The 20,010-nt window shown below is 41.3% G+C and overlaps 1 protein-coding gene across 1 annotated transcript; it reads left to right on the forward strand.

Annotated features, from left to right (window-relative positions):
* The first annotated feature begins 1,252 nt into the window (after window positions 1-1,252).
* Window positions 1,253-19,784, forward strand: PSMC1 (proteasome 26S subunit, ATPase 1). Its single transcript, XM_048855805.2, has 11 exons — window positions 1,253-1,409; window positions 3,487-3,540; window positions 4,687-4,783; window positions 7,703-7,827; window positions 8,566-8,751; window positions 10,108-10,236; window positions 11,066-11,162; window positions 12,424-12,613; window positions 14,540-14,691; window positions 17,519-17,673; window positions 19,512-19,784. Exons 1-11 carry the CDS (start codon window positions 1,407-1,409, stop codon window positions 19,644-19,646), a joined length of 1,323 nt encoding a protein of 440 aa, XP_048711762.1. The 5' UTR covers window positions 1,253-1,406; the 3' UTR covers window positions 19,647-19,784.
* The last annotated feature ends 226 nt before the right edge of the window (window positions 19,785-20,010 follow it).

Consider the following 20,010-nt stretch of genomic DNA (forward strand, 5'->3'; position numbering starts at 1 on the left):
TCATAATCTAACACATACCTAGCTAGATTACTTACTAAAAGTTCTAAGACTCCATTCCTGTTCTGTCCCCGGCAAAAGCAGCATACAGACAGACACAGACCCTTTGTTTCTCTCCCTCCTCCCAGCTTTTGAAAGTATCTTGTCTCCTCACTGGTCATTTTGGTGAGGTGCCAACGAGGTTAACTTTAGCTTCTTAACCCTTTACAGGTGAGAGGATTTTTCCTCTGGCCAGGAGGGATTTTAAAGGGGTTTACCCTTCCCTTTATATTTATGACAAGGCTGTTGGGTGGATTCCAGTCTGTCCTCCGGGGGTCCTCTGGTTATTTCCACTTGATGCCTTCTTCAGCCAATGGACACTGGATTCTTAGGCTGGCACCTCCCTGATCATTCAGTTATTATCCACACCAAGCACCCATCCACATACATCCTCTATCTCTATTTTAATCACAATTGTTAATACAACAAAAGGGCGCGGAGTCTCTGGGTGCTGTTTCTGTTGTTACAGTGTATTGCTTTGAGCCTCTCTGTGTGAATTGCTTTGAGAACAGACTCTGTCTTAGAATGTACTAACGCAATTAGCAGCTTGCAGGTTTTACACATAGATGGAGAGAAACAGTACCAAAAACCAAGAGACCTCTTAATTAGTAATACCCTGGAATTTAAACTATGGGGAATCAAACTCATTTGTGATTTTAATACAGAACTTCTTTAATATGATCCAACAGTATCTTAGAGCTTGGCAGTAGACAATGGATCGTGTGATGTGTCCTGGATGGAAGCTGGAGGCATGTAGGTCAGTATAGCGGTCAGTAGGTTTCCGGTGTAGGGTGGTGTTTATGTGACCATTGCTTATTAGCACAGTAGTGTCCAGGAAATGGACCGCTTGTGTGGATTGGTCTAGGCTGAGGTTGATGGTGGGATGGAAATTGTTGAAATCATGGTGGAATTCCTCAAGGGCTCCTTTTCCATGGGTCCAGATGATGAAGATGTCATCAATGTAGCGCAAGTAGAGTAGGGGTGTTAGGGAACGAGAGCTAAGGAAGCGTTGTTCTAAGTCAGCCATAAAAATGTTAGCATGCTGTGGGGCCATGCGGGTACCCGGAGCAGTGCTGCTGACTTGAAGATATATACTGTACCCACGAGCTCAGAGCAGCCCCCGCGGCCCCTCCCGGCGCGCCATTAACAGCCGCCCGACTCGCGTCACGTGACCCCTCGCGCTGCCCCGACCCCTCCCTCGTCCCCAGGGTTGGGCAGAGGCTTCTTGTTCGTCACGCCCCGTCCCCCCGCCTTCGGCGACCGCGCTTGGCCCGTCCTGGGCTCCGTAGCGGCCCCGCCTCTGCCTTCGCCTCTCCGTCTGTCCCCTCTCGGGTCCCGTACGCCGCGGCGCTTCCGTTGGTGGGTGCAGGATGGTGAGTGAGCACCGGGCCCGTTTCTCCGCCACCGGTAACCAGGGGGCTGCAGCCAGGAGCCCGAGGGACGGGGGGTGTGGAGGGAGGCTGGGCCCCCGGCCCCTTTCCCCGCCGGCCCGGCTTATGCGGAGTCATCGCCCATCCCCCTCTGAGGCCCCTGCCCCGCCGGCCCTGGAGCGAGGGGAGCGGGGCAGGAGTCGGCGGGGCGTGAGAGGGTTTTTTTTCCGATTTCGGGAGGCAATTTATTTCGAAGCCGTAACATCCTCTCCCCAGAGCTCTGTCCAGGAGGGGCCGGTCCCCCTCAGGCACAGACCCTCGTCCTGCCCTGCAGGCCACCGAAGGGAGCAGATCCCCGCTGCTACAAGGCACAGGCGAAACAGGGGAGGGTGGGAAGGGCAAAGCTGCCACCCATGTTGGCAGTCTCCCTGCTTACCCGCTACCCCATGGGGAGACTGAAAACATTCCTCTTCTGTAGGCCGGCCTGCCTGGCATTCAGCAAAACGGAGAAAAAACAAACGGGTTGGTGCCGGGTCCTGTCCCCTTTCCCACACCCACAATTGGTTTGTTAATCTTGTGTTTAAATCACAAAAATATCTAATTTTGACATAACATTTTTCATCAGTAGATCTCAAAGTGCTCACATTGTGAGGTGCTGTGTAGCATATTGCCAACACAAAGTGTTTAAAAACCACAAGGACCTTAAAATTCTTGAGATTTTTTTAAAATACAAGTTTGGGTCTTTTAATCTGCTTTTCAGTGTTTGAGCCTTTGGACAACACTTGGGTCACATCTTCAGGTTTTCACAACCACAAGGCCTAGGAACCTGTTTGGTTTTTTTTGTTTTTTTAAATGAGAGCTGAGATGCTCATATTATCACAGGTTTCAGAGTAGCAGCCGTGTTAGTCTGTATCTGCAAAAAGAAAAGGAGTACTTGTGGCACCTTAGAGACTAAGGTGCCACAAGTACTCCTATTCATATTATTACATGACTCTAGTAGCTGGTGCTTCAAGAAAAACACCTAAAATCCCAAGAGCTGACAACAGTGTATTAAGCATACAATATACAATTAAAATACACAACTTTATTGTTTCATTGCCTTAACTGATTAACAAAAGCGAACCTATTTTATAGACTGATTCACTAAAAATGTGAAAAGTCATATAAAAACCTGTGGATTTAATAACACAGTTTGCTCAATGAACATCCATGTCTGCTGGTGAAGGGTAAGATTATGTCATGGATTCTGTGACTTTCAGAGACCTCCGTGATGTTTTCCAACCCCAGGATAGCGGGCTGGAGCTGTTAGCCGCTGTGGAGCCCGACAGCGCTGAGCCGCTCCCAGCTGCCATGAGCAGCAGGTGCTAGATCCCCCCCCCCCCCTTTAGCAGTGGGGCTCGGGCTATCATGCCCCCCCACCCCAGCTTGGGCTTCAGTCCTCCCCCAGTCAGCCCCATTTTGTTACTATTATTTTTTAGTAAAAGTCAGGGAAGGTCACAGGCAATTAAAAAAAAAAAAAAAGTCACAGAAACTGGTGACCTGTACCTGAGTTTTACCAAAAATACCAGTGACAAAATCTTAACCTTATTGATAGTACATTCTTTTCAATAGCTTTAATACCAATCCTTGATTTAGTACAGTTGAGTACACTAGCTTTATGTGATTAGTTGTATTATTGACTGACAAGTCTGTAGTTGACAGGTCTTGGAAATAGGGATTACCATCTTCCTGGCATATCTAGTTCAGCTGTGGCCAATACCTTATGTTTCAAAGGAAGGAGATATAACCATTATGCACCAAGCTAGTGCAATGCTGTATCAGTCCAAAACATAGCTGTTGAAGTAATCTTCCCTGCCCTTTGGTCAATCCGTATTACTCCACTCTTCAAATTCCTTCACTAACTCTCCTGCTTGAGAAGATTGATTTATTCTAGGATTTACCAGCAGTTTGTTTAGCCTTATTAATATACATCTAGTTACATATTCTTTTTACAAGAGTCTGAGTCTTTCAAGATTCTTAGTATTCCAGATACAAATAGCTTGCTTGCTTTCATTTGGGTGTCATCTTTGTTTTCCTTTAGGGTCAAAGTCAAAGTGGTGGACATGGTCCTGGGGGTGGCAAGAAGGATGACAAGGTAAATAATGAAACAGCAATTGCCCTTTTTTAATAGGGTGAACTGCATGACTACTTCCAAAGTTTTCAGCAATGAGTTTTTAAATAATCTTTTGTGCCTTGTACTCAAAACTGCCTAATATTTGCCCTTTGCTTAAATTTCCTAGCCTCCCCAAATATCACTTTCATATGCATGTTCTAGAAGAACTCACATGGTTTACTCAGAAAATGGCTTGTTCTGTAAGCTGTTTGAGAGGCACTAAATATTACATGGCAGTAATATCTTATTTACAAGCAGTGAAATAAAAATAGCTTTTGGTCACAAAGGAGTTGACTTTCCAAAATCTGCAGGCAGATACCTCATTTGTGAGTACTGAGTCAGCACTTGTGTACTGGGTGCAAGTGCATTTTTAAAAATCCAATTAATATAGTTCTTTTTTCTTGTGGCTTAGGAAGAAAAATGAGTTCTTCTGAGTTAGAATTCTGTTTATGCAGGCAAACTTATAAATATACAAATTAACAACTGAGTTTAATATATTTGGATGTAGACTAAACTGCAAAGTAAACCAATTGCAAAACCTGACTACTCCTTTATGATGTAAAATAACACTGGGATAAGTCTCCACGGTGCTGTGCTGCTGCAAGAGAGCAAGGTGTTCTGTTCTGTGTGTGGAAGCTGTGCACTGTGAAATAGGATGGTTAGTGTAAACACTTTGCCTCGCTGCAACTTACACTCACACCGGTGCAGAGAGCTGTAGTGTGATTCTCTAGTGTAGACGAGGCTTGAGAGTCAACCTCCTCTCTTCCTTAAGCCTCATTTGCAGAGGCCTAGAAGATTTACAGCTCAGCTTTCAGCCTCCTGGGACATCAGATTCCTAGTTCTCCAAAAATTAGCAAAGTCCTTCATCAGAAAGAGGCAACTCAAGACCTGATATATCTAATGTATAAAGTAAGCAGGAAAAAAAGTTGTTGTTTTTTTAAAGCCTCCCTCTTTATATGTTATACATCATAAAGGAGGAGTAAATGGCACAAACCCAATATATTTTTGCATTGTAGTTCACTTTCAAATTGAGCTTTTTCAGCTTGGAACTATGGTGGATTTCTGTGGCTCGTTCTTGTGGTAGCTATTCTGATTTTTGTTTTGTGCTTGTCTTACTTGGTTTAAAAGGATAAGAAGAAGAAATATGAACCTCCAGTTCCAACTAGAGTGGGGAAAAAGAAGAAGAAAACAAAGGGACCAGATGCAGCCAGCAAACTTCCATTGGGTAAGTGTGTTTATTTCTCCTACAATCTCACAAGGCTCTTATATTGTGGGATTCTGATCATGCAGCAAGCTTCACAAGGGTATATAGTGGTCTGCTCTCACAGATCTTACTGCAGGATTAAGCCTAAATCTCATTACTAAATTGTAAAACCAAAGGTAACGCTGTAAAGATTCTATTAGAAATAATTTCCCTATTGCTTGGTTAAAGTTATTAGAGATAATCTCAATAATTCTTAATTTTTTCTGAAGACCACTGTATAGGGCACCCAAAAGAAAATTTCTGAAATGAGATCAGAAGTGGGGAAGATAGTTTTTAGCTGGAGTAGCATTGGAGTAAGCAAAAGAGTGCCTGACTCTCTCATGCATTTAGGAGCTGGGAGAAGTGATGTTGAGAGTCTCTTCTGTCTGTGTAAATAACAAAAGTAAATTTTGTATTCACCTGAATTATCAGTAAACTGTGAAACATTGACCTTGTGCAGGACCAGTAGGATTTATTCTCTGTAAAAAGCACACATATGTTTGAGTGGGTTTCATATTCTGTCCAGTAGTTGGACAGTGACACAGATAAATGGCAGACAAATGGACAGTAGTATAGCAGTTTTTTTAACTGTTGCAGAGGATCTGAACAGATGAACTAACAAGACATACAGTATTAAATTATGGAATGTTGTGGTGAAGGTGCTTGCTCACAGTCCTTAACAATTATATTTTTGCAATTATATTTGCTCTGTTATGTGGGTGTGTTTGCTGCTGTTGTAATTCTCCCGCCATCCCCAAATGAAACTTGCAGAATGAAACTAAATGAAATCGGGAAGTGGAATGAGGTGGTTCTGGAGGCTGTTTTTTCCAGAGGCCCTTTCTGGATTTGGAAGGTTGTCAAGGGGGAGAACTCTTGTTTTGGCACTTATTCTGTGAAGCTTTAGCTGTGAATAGGACATGTGAATTTGGTTTGTATCTATGGCCTTTTCTGTACTAAGTTTTCAACCATTGGTGTAGCATGCTGGTGCAAGCCCTAGAGCAAACAGGATTTACTCTGATTCCACACAATTTGTTGTAGCTGGAATAAGCTGCACTGGTACAAACTGTGCTTTACTTCTATAACTCATGTGTATACTGTGCTTTGCACAGGTGTGGATATAGCACCAGTTCAAGGAAGACCTGTGAAATTCTCCTGAACTGAGCCTTTTGCTGTGAGATTGTGGCTGGCATTTTTGTTTCCTTTGAAGTTCTCTATCAGGGTGAAGCACTGGGGGTCTGGAAGGAGCATTCAGAATCCGGACTGAATACTTGCCTGAATACTGAGGCAAGACAAGGGAAAAAGGAAACTGTGGTTCCTGAATTGTTTATAAACAGTGGTGAAATTGCTCATTCAGTAATGCTATTCCAGATGACTTTTAGTAAAAGAGGGAGAAGGAGAAAAACATTAAACTCTCTAGAATTGGATCTTCTAGGGTTTGTGGCGTTTAAGATGTATTGCAGCTGATCTACTGAACTTGCTGTTTCAAGGCTGTACTTTTTGACTGGCTCATAGCCAGTTGCTTTGTTAGCTTGAAGTGATCTTTTCTTTACTGTGGTTAATTTATTTTTAACACTGTTTTTTGATCGGGGGTGACTTAGTGATTCTTCTGTGAATTTTTCTCCTTTTTCTCTTCTGCTCAATATGCAACAGCAGTCAAAAAAGCTATCAGTGTTAGGAACCATTAAGAAAGGGATAGATAAGAAGACAGAAAATATCATCATGACACTATATAAATCCATGGTACGCTCACACCTTAAATACTGCATGCAGTTCTGGTTGCCCCATCTCAAAAAAGATATATTAAAATTGGAAAAGGTACAGAGAAGGGCAACAGAAATGATTAGGGGTATGAAACAGCTTCTATATGAGAAGAGATTAAAAAGACTGGGACTTTTCAGCTTGGAAAAGAGATGACTAAGTGGGGTATGATAAAGGTCTGTAAAATTGTGAGTGGTGTAGAGAAAGTGAATAAGGAAGTGTTACATACTCCTTCATATAACATAAGAACCAGCTATCACCCAATGAAATTAATAGGCAGCAGGTTTAACACAAACAAAAGGAGCTAATGCTTCACACAACACAAAGTCAACCTGTGGAATACATTGACAGGGGAGGTTGTGAAGGTCAAAACTATAACAGGGTTTAAAAAAGAAATAAGTTCATGGAATCTACTAGCCAAGATGGTCAGGGATGCAACCTCCAGGAGCTGGGAGTAGACAATAGGGCATGGATCTCTCGATGATTGCCTGTTCTGTTCATTCCCTTTGAAGCGCCTGGCATTGGCCACTGTCAGAGGACAGGATACTGGGCTAGATGGACCATTGGTCTGACCCTGTATGACTGTTCTTGTGCTCCACTGTCTTTAAAGTGGAGTAAAGTATTGCTTTACTATGTTGCCTGATGGCTGGAAACCCCTTGGGAAATTACATCCATGTTCTAGGCCACTGGAGCCTTTTTGTGGTGAGATATTAGCACAGTAGTGGCTATGGCTGCCAGAGCATGTTCTTAGTCTGCAGTGCCTACCTATGCTTGATACACTCTTACCTTACCTGTTAGATTCTGGAAGTATTGACTCGTCCACTGATGTGCCATTGAAAACCCTGGTAGTGGTTGGGTAGATCTATAGAAACACACACCTAAAGCCATCACCCCAGAGACTGTTGTGGTGGAAGGTAATTATGACATTTGGGAGAAAATCTGGTTAGAAACTTTCATTTAAGTAACTACTATTTTGAAAAGATTTGCTGGTGGATTTCTTAGTTCACAGGCCTTTGGGTAATGATTCAGACTGGCCTGTTAATAAGGATTAGGCCAACAGTTTCTAGCAGTGAATTACTGAATAGCTTATACCATATCTCAATGGGAGTCAGATATACAGTGATTCTACTTCTTTCATTACAGTGACACCTCACACACAATGCAGACTCAAATTGTTGAAATTAGAGAGAATTAAAGATTACCTACTTATGGAGGAAGAATTTATCAGAAATCAGGAACAGATGAAACCTTTGGAAGAAAAGCAAGAGGTAAGTCTTGAGGAAATTATTACACTCTTATTAAAACAGAAATACTACTAACCTAGATCTTTCAAAGTAAAATTTTAAACAATATAAACTAGTTGATGCACAAGACTTGGAAATAAAGTGACTGAAATTTATAAAAAACAGACTAAATATTTAATATTTATTTTAATTGTATTTAATAAAGCATAGAAGGTACAGTCTCCTTACTGAGCGGCTCCCTAGTTGAAGAGCAGAGGATGGAGGAGTTTACTTTCAGAAATATTAGGGACCAGACTAATGGTTTGAGTTTTGGTACAGTTTATTGTAGGTAGGGCACCTGTTTTTGGTTAGTGGGTCTCTGAAGGTGGAACTCCCCAAGGTGGCCAGCCAGCAGAGAAGGGAAGGAATGCGTTAGACATGTACACATTCTTATAGGATAAGCTACAGAGGCATAAAGCAACATGAGATTAAACAAGTGCTTTAGCTTCTTAGCTGCTCCAAAAAGAGAGCTCCTATCCTTCTCTGCTGTGGAAGCTACATTTTCAGGGACCATGGGATCTGTACCGCATCACAAGAAGTAGAAAGAACCTTTTTCTTCAAATAGTTCCCAAAAAAACTGGGTAATGAATTTCCATTTTTCCCTCATGCAGGCAGTAGTTCTTACTTTAGTATATATGTTTAAAGCAGTACAATACATGTTTTGCAGAAGCTAATTTTTTGTGTGTGTTTAATTCTTTACTATTGCTTGTTTGTTTTTTGCAGGAAGAGAGATCAAAGGTGGATGACCTGAGAGGAACCCCAATGTCTGTTGGTACCCTGGAGGAGATTATTGATGATAATCACGCTATAGTGTCTACATCAGTGGGATCTGAGCACTATGTCAGTATTCTGTCTTTTGTGGACAAAGATCTTCTAGAACCAGGCTGCTCCGTTTTGCTCAATCATAAGGTAAGTTGTCTCACAATATGAAGATGGAGTGGTGTGCAAGTTCCAGTATCCCTCTGAACTAGCCTTTGTTTTTGGAATCTGTTACAAGGGTACCATAGCTCCAAGGATAAGTGCCAGGGTAGATTTGATTTAAATCACTAGTCAGGAAGACTTGATTTAATCATGGCTTTCTACATAAAAGTGCATTCTTGTTTGTTGTTATAACCGTAACACATTCTTCACAACTCAGAGATGGATGTAGGTTTCATTTTTAGAAGGTACACACTCTGCTTTTTTAAACAGTGATTTATTTTGAAAACTTTTCAGATAAGTTTTACAGCTATATCAGAAAAAGAATGATTGTTTGGGTATTTCATTTACCAAAGGTAATTGAAGCAGATATTTATGAAGTAATTGGGAGGTGAACTATCTCCAATTCACCAGGTTAATCATTAATATTTTGAGGATTTTCTTGCCATGCTGTATTAGGAGGAGAACGTTACCAGACAGACATTTAAATTGTTTTATTTAACTAAAACAACAACGTTAAGTATTCTGGATTTTTTTTCTTCAACAGCAAACATATAATATTTTAACAAAACAAGCATATGTCCCTCGCTTCTCACATTTCTCTCCAGACTTCTTCTCCGGGTCCAGATCTATTCTGTCCCCAACAATCTTCTATTCATTGAACTTTTTGAAACTTTGCACTTTTAGAGAGAGGTAAGGGATTGACTCTGTGTACAGAAATTTGCAGAGGGACAGTAGAGTTGAGGTTTCTCACCTCTATTTATTTTATTTTATTTTATTTTTATTTAAAATCATGTTTGCTGTTAACAAGCATGTTACCTCTGGAGACACAAATCCGCAGTTTGAGAACTGCGAAACTAAGCATCTCTGGTGATATCTTCTAGACTGAGCACTGAGTCCCATTGGGTAGATAGAGAGATTAACCTAAATAAGCTGTACAGAAGCCTCTGGAACCCCATAAAATTGGGTCCTTAATCCATGAACTATTGGAACTCATTTACAGAACTCTTCTTAAACATTATATGAATATATTGTCTTATACTATAGAATTAGAATTTATAATCCCTATTCCATGATGATATCTTTGAGCTATAATGTATCTTAATTAAAACTATCTTTTTTTCCTCAAAGAAAGCATTTTATCAAAAAAATCTGATTTAAATTAAAAAAAATCATTGATTTTTATCCACCCTGATAAGTGCTTTGTGTGTTTCATGTTGCTGTGTGAATGTGTATACATTTAATCTTGGATTCCTGTGTAGCTTTGTGTTTTATATTTAGGATCATTCTTCAGTAAACTGCATGCTATTTTACTTATGTTTGGTATTGGTATACCACTTGGACTAGGTTCATGCTGTGATAGGAGTCCTGATGGATGACACAGATCCTTTAGTTACAGTGATGAAAGTGGAGAAGGCCCCTCAGGAGACTTACGCTGATATTGGTGGCCTTGACAACCAGATTCAAGAAATTAAGGTATTCATATTTAGTAATTTATCTAATTAACAGATACTTAAAGGTTTTCTTTTTATCAGGAAGTTACCTAGATGATGATCCAAAACTTGTGCATGAATTGTCACAATTGCTGTGGAACCCAGACAGCACTGAGTTTTCTGGGATTTTGTACATTTATAATCCTCAGCCTTAGCAGTTTTTTACAATTAGATCAAAAGTGACTGGTTATTTTGAGAGTCCTATTTTGCCTCACTTTAAAGAGACGCGATTTTCAGAAAGTTCTGAGTTCCTACCCTCTGAAATAGGTACCTTTTAAGGGTGACTCAAGATGGGCACCCAAAACACTAGTGAAAATGTTGGCCTTAATAATTGGTAATTAACACATTGAGGAAACCAGATTTCTCTTGTTGAATAATCCTCAGATTATAGAGGCATCCTCTAGTGCTCTGCACACAGGATTAGGAGCCAAGAATTCCTGAATTCTAAATTAAGCTCTGATATTTACTTGCTATGTTGCCTTTGGCTGGGCATCCATTCAGCCTTAATGTTTTCATTCCTAAAATGGGGACAGTAATACTCAATTACTTCATGTGACTGTTGTGTGGATTAATTACACCTCTACCCCGATATAGCGCTACCCAATATAACACAAATATGGATATAACGCGGTAAAGCAGTGCTCCGGGGGGCGGGGCTGCGCACTCCGATGGATCAAAGCAAGTTCGATATAACGTGGTTTCACCTATAACGCAGTAAGATTTTTCTTTTGGCTCCCGAGGACAGCGTTATATTGGGGTAGAGGTGTAGTTAATATTTGTAAAATGCTTTAATACTTGTTCTTATGCTATAGGAGTCTGTGGAGCTTCCTCTCACCCATCCTGAGTATTATGAAGAGATGGGTATAAAGCCACCCAAAGGAGTAATTCTGTATGGCCCACCTGGCACAGGTATCCTACATAACAGTAACTTTAAGTATGCTCAATTAATCCCATTTAAGGTATTCGGTGCAGATCCACAAAGGTACTTAAGCACCTAAGTCCCAATTCTGGCTCCACTGCAATTCACAAAGCTCTTGCCACACCCCATAGCTGCTGGATGAGGTTAGGGCCTGAGTTTTCAAGGTAAAAGTTCCCTCAGCGCTTGAGTTTTTATCCTCTGGGCATGCACACTACTGCCTCCCTGTAGGCGTTCTGAAGCTTATCTCCCACATAAGCCCTAGAGCAGTTCACAAACTGGGAGAAGATAGGTGTTCATCTGCCTACGTCACATGTGTAGCTAGCTCATTCTGGCAGGCATGTTCGGAGTCTTCCCGGAGGAGGAGGTGGTTCCCACCTTATAACTTTAGCCCAGTGGTTAGAGCACTTTCCTGGGGTGTCAGAGACCCAGGTTCAATTCCCCCCTCTGCTGAAGAAAGGATTTGAACAGGAGTCTCCCACCTCTCAGGAGAGTGCTCCAATCACTGAGCTATGGGATATTCTGAAGTGGGGCTTCCTCAGTTTCTCTGGTTGAAGCTGTTCCACTGTGAATAAATACTTGAGTCATTGGAGCATGGGGACTGGACCCTGGGTCTCCCATCTCCCAGATGGATGCCTTAACTCTGGGGTTACAGGGTCATTCTCAATCTGTTTCTCGCTGGTCCGACGACTGATCCACTGTTAATAAATACTTAAATAGTCATTGGGCCAGAGAGAGACACTGACTCTGCATTGCAGTGGTTACAACACTCATCTGGGATGTGGGAGGCTCAGGGTATGGTAACTTTGCACCTGTCATGTTCTGCAAGAAATGCCTTAAGCACCTAAGCCATTTGACTCAAAGAGGCAGGTCTTCTTTCATGGATCACTAAGCAGAGGTAGGTGCCTGTCTCCAGGATACGCCCATCATTGTTTGGCTTAGGTGAGGAGCTGCCTAGTATGTTGGCTTTTGTGGATCACGTTCTAAGGCACCTAACCCTCCCCATTCATTGTATAGGAAGCCTGTGTGCCTAACTCAATCATTGTGCATTGCAGTGTTGTTTCATGATTTTTCAAGGTACCTAAAAGTTCAGCGCTGTGATGCTCAGCGTTGCAATGTCTTAGGCGTTGTTGTAATTTTAATATAATTAGACTTAGTATATCAGCACTGTTCTGTATTTCATGAGTATTTTTTCTTAAAGTTAATAATTGTTACTGCAAACTCACTGCAGTCTGTCTTTACAACTGATAATAGGTAAAACCTTACTAGCCAAGGCAGTGGCAAACCAGACCTCAGCAACCTTTCTGAGAGTTGTTGGCTCCGAGCTTATACAGAAGTACCTAGGTGATGGTCCAAAACTTGTGCGTGAATTGTTCCGTGTAGCTGAGGAGCATGCTCCGTCAATCGTCTTTATTGATGAAATAGATGCCATTGGTACAAAAAGGTAGTGTATTACATTTAAGCTTCCACACTGAATATAATAATTTTGTCAAGAACAATAGGGAAGTTATCTGAAACATTTCCTTTTGTGTGAGTTTGTGTTGAATTTTTCCTTTCATCATTGCCATTTTGATAGATTAGATGATTTTTAATGTAAACAACACTTCCATTTGTTGACTAGTAAAATTTGAAGCAGTTACTACAAAACTCAAAATTTATCTCAAAACATTTTTTGTAAAAAGTTATGCCAAAAGTTAGCTGCTATACCTACAGTAATGATGGATTGCTTTAGGCAGAAAGAGATGGCTTGTGTAACAAATAAGCTGAGTATGACATTTGATTACTTTAAATAATTTTTCTATTGTGTTATTATTTTATATATATCTGTAGATGCTCGTCTATACATTCTGCTATGTAGGTATGCAGGGCTGTTGGAAAGTTTAAAATTAATTGTTTGGGTGTATCATGGTAAAAATCCATGCTCAATAACTTTCCATAACTTTTATAGCATTTTTAATTGTTAAACTGTCCACAGCAGAAGTTAATTTGATCCATGTGATTGAGCCATTATGTCACACTGAACTAATGTCAGCTTTCATCCAGGCTGTGCTGTTTTAAAGATGCAGCAAGGTTTAATTGGGACTGACGCACTTCACAGCTTAAGGTGTCCTTAAAGCAGCCCATTATCACCCTAAAAATCAAAGTGTTGGAAATAGCAGTATATATTTGCATATTTTGGGATGTCTGGAGGTGCCATTTTCATACTTCTGTTTTTAAAAAAAAAACCGCAAAACTGTTGCAATAAAACATGCTGCGGGTCTGACTTGAATCAGCACAGGCAAAGAGCTTGTTAGAGGGATGCTGTCAAGTCCTAGCAGCTGGAAGCTAAAGTCAGCAAAGGTCCAGTTGGAAGAGACACACATTTTTAACACTGAGGGTAATTAATCATTGGAATAGCTTACCAAGGAATTCATCACTCTGCGTCTTTACATCAAGATTGGATGTGTTTCTAAACTGTATGTTCTAATTTTTTATTATGGTACTGCCTAGGGACCAATCAAGCATCAGGCCCCTTTGTGCTAGTCCCAGTCTCTGCCCTGAAAAGCTTATAGTGTAAATAGACAAGACTGAAAAATGGGTAAGGGAAAGGGGCATTATATACCAGCAGAATGATTGTTTGTAAATGTCATGTTAGTTCTTAGATTTAAAAAAAAAGGGGGGGGGCGTAGGGAGTTGGATAAATGTAGGCTCTCGTTCAACCCAAAATTATTGGACTAGATGCAGGAATCATGTGAAATTGTGGCCTTTTCTATGCAAAGGTGATTGTAATATTTTCTGACCATAAAATCTGTGCATATATGAAAAACTGGAAATGGATTAATTTAAATAATCAGTTTCTGAGAACACACCCTTCTAAATAGTATGTTTAGAATTTGTTTTGAATTCCTGTTTAAAAAATTGAGGATTTTTCTGCTTCCTTATTTATAAGGGCCTTTTCATTAAGGGACAAACTAACTATTCACACTGGTGCACAAAGTAAATGCTGGAAAAATACAATAACATTTGCTCATCTTTCAGTTCAGTGTTACTTGTAACTGCAGAAGATCCAACATTTTCAGTCAGAAATATGACTTTAAAGTTGGGTGTCCCTTTTTAAGGCTGTTTCTCTGTCTTCTGCTTACCTTATTGGACCCAGGTGGTATATAAACTGAGCTATTGTGAAAGCTTTTGTATTTTAGGGCATATTTACATTCCTATATAACCTGGGTGTTTTAAGCTCTGAAGAAAAAAGCTGTTTATAATCATTGGTAGCTTGTCAGAGCATTTATTTCTGATATGCTGATCATTTTCTTATTGGTAAAGAAAAGTGTCTTTTGTACAGGATTTAATTTGGTTTGCTTATATTTCTTTCTCTTGGCCTTCCTCAAAGATATGACTCAAATTCTGGTGGTGAAAGAGAGATCCAGCGTACGATGCTGGAGTTGCTGAACCAGTTAGATGGGTTTGATTCCCGTGGGGATGTGAAAGTTATCATGGCCACAAACAGAATAGAAACACTGGATCCAGCCTTAATCAGGCCAGGTAAGAGACTTTTTATTATGCATTTTCTCCAAAAAGCTTCTTGTACCAGGTACTGAATTTCATTTCTGCCTTTCTTTGTAGAACGTTGTTTGAGACTCTCCATAATCATTTTATGGCTTAGAAGGAATATTGATTTAGGAGTAGAAAAAGTCAGTCCTCCGGAACAGGATGTAAAATATGAATCATGATGTATGTGCATGGAGAAAAAGGATAGCTTTCAGTTACAAGAGAAATTGCATTATGTATAGTTACTCCCAAGGAAGAATATGAAAATTATTTTACATGTATCGTGCTGTTGCTTAGGTATTTTATATGTCCACCTTTACCTGAGTATCTCATCATTTGTTAATGTATTTATCCTTAAAACACCCCTGTGAGGTAGAGAAGTGATATCCCTGTTTCACAGATGGGGAGCTGAGGCAGAATGACTAAGGGCTAGATTCACAAAAGGACTTAGGTGCTTAACTTCCACTTCAGGTACCTAAATCCACAAATCAGGTCACAGTGGGATTAACAAAAGCCCTGCTCAGCTGCCCCAAAATGCTGTAGGCACCTAAGTTTTCACAGTAAAAGTTCCCTACATGCCTATATTTCTGCGTGTACTCCTGTGCAATGCAGCAGCCTTCCTCTAGACATCCAGATGCCTAAGCCCCCAGAACAATGTATAAAATAGAGGAAGAAAGGTGTTCCTCCGCCTTACTCGCCTGTGGGGCCTGATTTAGTGAGCGGCTCAGAGCTCACCTACCAGATCAGGGTCCCATAGATGAGCTCACCCAAAATACTAGGAAATTGCTGGGGCGGGGAAGACCTCCCTTTTAGCCCAGGGGCTAGGCTTCTCATTCAGGAGACCCCCTCGCCCCCAAGTTCAAGTTGCACCTCCACATAAGTGTGAAGGGATTCAAACAGGGCTCTGCTACCACTAGGTTATGGAATAGTCTCTGCGGCTCCCTCAGTCTCACTTGTTGAGGTTGCTCCACCATGAATAAATGAGTATCACTAAGCTGGAGCGAGCAAGCATAAGAATGACTCTCTGGTGTGGTGCTTAGGGCACTCATTTGGGCCATGGGAGACCCAGGATACAGTCCCCCCTGCTCCAATGACTTTTTAAAAAATTATTTATCCACAGTGCAACAGCTTCAGTAGGAGAGAATAAGGGAGGCCCGCATTAGATTATCTCATAGTCCAATGGTTGGGCACTCACCTGAGAGGTGGCAGATCCCTGTTTGAATCCTTTCTTCCCCTCAGGGACTTGAACCAGGGATCTTCCACATCCCATGTGAGTACCCTAACCCCTGGTCTAAAAGTTATAAGAGAGGTCCTGGCACCCCCACCTCCTTGCAAAATGGCATAGGCACCCACTGCTAAGAGAAGATTTGCACTGAGAGTCTCAAGCAGTGGGAGGTGCCTCCCTGCAGCCCAGACTTAGGTGCAGAACTCTGAGAGGGGTGGGGATGAGGACGTACCACTTGCCTTGGCATCACCCATTGATGAGGAGCAGCCGAGCATGCTGGCTTTTGTGAATCCCCTTCTAAGGCACCTATCTCAGACTTTGAGAATCCCAGTGATTTTCTAGGTGCTGAAAAGGTAGGTGTGATGATGCTTCACCTAACCACACCTAAATTCCTTTGTAAATCTAGCCCACGTTCATGCAGGATGCCCTTGGTAGGGATGTCTGTCCTAATCGCTATCCTTCCTCTTAGTCCAGAAGCACATTTTCCATTCAGCTATTGAAAAATAGAACACCAGTATTAAATACTAGTACCATAATTTCTGGGCTGATTTTATTTTTTTCTCTGAGTATAAACCTGGCACCTACCATTCTGTCTGCTCTGGAGTATGCTGCTTTATAATAAAGGTAAAACTATCCAAGCACTTAATTCAGTGCAAACACAATGTGAAATGATTTGTTTTTGATAACTTGTATTTAATTCACAGATAAAGTTAGTGAACTTTAAGGTTACTAGAATACTTGTATACAAAGGAGCTCCACAGTCTGAAAAATAAAAGTCTAAGCATTTAAAAGCTTTAAGCCTCACTCATGTTAACAGGTACCTGTTTTCAATAGGAAAGGGTGAGTGCCAGGATATTCTCTGTGACAAGTTTTTATTTATTGAATTTGCTTTCCTTCCTTTGCGAGGACGTGGCAACCTTCAGGGTATGATGCAGGAGTGTCCTGTTTGGTTAGAATTTAATAATAGGGAATGGAGAAGATTGGGCTGGATGATGATGTTTCTTTTTAAAGATCTATAGGATTCAGTCCTTATTTGGGTTTCTTGTCTTGAAAAATAATATTAAAAATCTGATGTAAAAGCTGAGCAGCAACAGAACTTGAGCTGGGCACAGATAATATATTGTAAAGTTGTAAAAGCAGCCAACAAGAGATTCGGGAAGTAAGAAGGAAACTTCCCCACATTTGCCTACTGTGAGGTTCTTACACTTTCCACTGAAGCTGTTCACTATTTGAGACAAGATAATGGACTAGATGGACTTCCCTCTGATCCAGTTTGTCAATTCTTATGTTCCTCTGTTTAAATATGATTATTTAGTAATAGTTCTCTGTCATTTAAACATTCTGGGGCAGTGATTGTCTATTTTGTCTTGCACACAGACCCTACAGTGCAGCACTGCATAAACATTAATCAAATGGTCACAGCTTGCTCATATTCTCATGAGCATGGAGCCTCACCTACCTTCTGACCTCAGTTTTTCTTCCAGAATATGGTTGTGGAAACAGTGACAGCTCATTCTGTACTACTTCAGGGGACAGAGCACTTCAAACTCCACTGCTTTCAATCCAGAATCACTTAAATGTCTTTCCTACACACAGGGCGTATTGATAGGAAAATTGAGTTCCCCTTACCAGATGAAAAGACCAAGAAGCGCATCTTTCAGATCCACACAAGCAGGATGACTTTGGCAGATGATGTTACTTTAGATGAGCTCATTATGGCTAAAGATGATCTGTCTGGCGCAGATATTAAGGTAAGGTGCATGAATGCTGCTCAGAGCAGCACAGTAAGGGGGCGGGGAGCAGGGGGGGTTGCATAAGGGGCAGGGAGTTCCAGGGGACAGGGGGTGGTTGGATGGGGCAGAGGGCAGTTGGGATGGATAGGTGTGGAAGTCCTGCGGGGGCCGTCAGGGGACGGGGAATGGGGGGGTTCGATTGGTCAGGAGTTCTGAGGGGGTCAGACGGGGGGTAGGAGCCAGGCTGTTTGGGGAGGCACAGCCTTCCCTACCCAGCCCTCCATACAGTTTTGCACCCTGCCCTAGTGCCATAAAAACCTCTTCATTTTGTGTAGGTGGGTACCAAAACTCTACTTGCCACACCATTTCTAATGGCCGAGCAGCATGTTTTTCTAAATGCTGAAAATGCAAGTGTTAGCAGTGGTTGAGTAGAAATTAAAGTCTAAGGGGCTAGATTCACAAAGGGTCCTAAATCCCAGGATCAGACCCTACTGGATTCACAAAACCCCTGCGCAGTTGCTGCTGCACCCTATCGGTGCCTGGGTTTCTGTCTGTGCACATGCACAGTGCAGCCTCATCCCCAGTGGGATGTATTAACGGTGGGGAAATAGATTAACTGGGTTGGGTCGCCTTAGGCAAGCTCTCACAACAGCTTGCTGGGCGACCATCCCTCATAACTTTTAGCCCAAAGGATATTTTGATGTGAGGAGACACAGAAGCAGCCCATTGAAGCTGTTCCAGTATAGATAAATGAGTCATTGGACCAGTCCCCTTCCTTCACTGATTATTTTTAGATAATTTATCCACAGTGGAACAACTTCAAAGGAGAGATTGAGAGCGCCCCACATCAGACTTCTTGTAGCTCAGTGGTTAGGGCACTCTTCAGCTCTCCTCTTCCCCCTCAGGCAGAGGGGGGAACTGGAAGCAGTGTGTCTCACATTACGGGTAAGTACCCTAACCACTGGGCTGAAAGTTTTCATGGAGTGCCTCCTCTTGCAAAATCATTGGAGGCACTGAACTCCATGAGGGTAGGGAAGCTTAGTACATAGCCAATGGGAGATGCTAAGGCGGGTGGTATGCTGCCTTTTGTGAATCCCCATTCGTTGTATAGGGAGCTTAACTCTGGCTTTGCGAATCCCAGTGATTTTTTTAGGTGCCTAAAAGTTAGGCATGATTACAAAGTTCCTCTGTGAATCTAACCCAATATTTCTTGCCCTATCTGGAGGAGGCACTGTCTTGGCTAGTAGGCCTTAGCTACAATGCAGCTCTCATCCAAAGCTTTTGAAGCAAGTCCCCATTACAGGCTCTGTGAAGCTACAGGGTACTGTCACCAAGTTGTAGATGAGAAAAATTTTACATGGAAATAATGTAACTTGTCTAGTCTAAAGCCATACAGCAGGTCACTAGCAGACTTGAGACTAGGAGTTCTGGCTCCTTACAATTTCACCTCTAGAGACCCATCTTAAAATTCTACTTAGCTGAAAAGTGATCACACACTGGCAGCCTCAATTTACTAGATTGTTGAAGATCAAAGAGGTACAGTTATAGATTGTGCTAAATGTTAGCTGTTCCTTGGAAAAAGTGTTATATTGTAAAGGTTGATTTCCTGTTGGCATGCAAGCACTGCTTGGATTGGAAACAGAACTATTTGTTCAATACAGGTGTAGAAAGAACTTGATTTCCAGTCTTATTAGCTTCATAACTTAATATAGAAAGTAGTGATTAGCATGGTTTTGCTACTCTTTGCACTAGCATCTAGAAAATTATATTTGAAAACTGTGTGTCACAGTAATGCATGTGTGGTTTGAATTAGTTGTCTATAACTAGCAATTACTATCAGCTTTTCTTTTGGGTAGGCAATTTGCACAGAAGCTGGTTTGATGGCTTTGAGAGAACGCAGAATGAAAGTAACTAATGAAGACTTCAAAAAATCAAAAGAGAATGTTCTCTATAAGAAACAAGAAGGCACCCCAGAGGGGCTTTATCTTTAGATTAACTATGTCCACATAGGGACTCTTCTCACTTCCAAAATACATGAAATGGCAACACATGTTTCAAAGGCCTCTCCAAGCATGATGGGTGGACTGTGTTTAGTTGTAAGTCAATAAAATACTTATTTCTAAATAAAACATTTGTTTCAGAATGAATTTTTTTTAATTGAATGTCTTTGTCAGCACTTCAAATGTGTATTAAATTGCCTAGTTACCTATTAGTGGTTTGAACTTTTTCATCGAGCTACTGGCTTCATGACTTGCTTCAGAAAATAAGACCTTCAATCTCATATAAAACTACTGTGAGCAACTTATTATAAAATTTCTCTTGTACTCTGAATGGGATTTGCCAGTTATATAGTAC

Source organism: Caretta caretta, chromosome 6 (genome assembly GCF_965140235.1).
Source record: "Caretta caretta isolate rCarCar2 chromosome 6, rCarCar1.hap1, whole genome shotgun sequence".
Taxonomy (NCBI): domain Eukaryota; kingdom Metazoa; phylum Chordata; order Testudines; family Cheloniidae; genus Caretta; species Caretta caretta.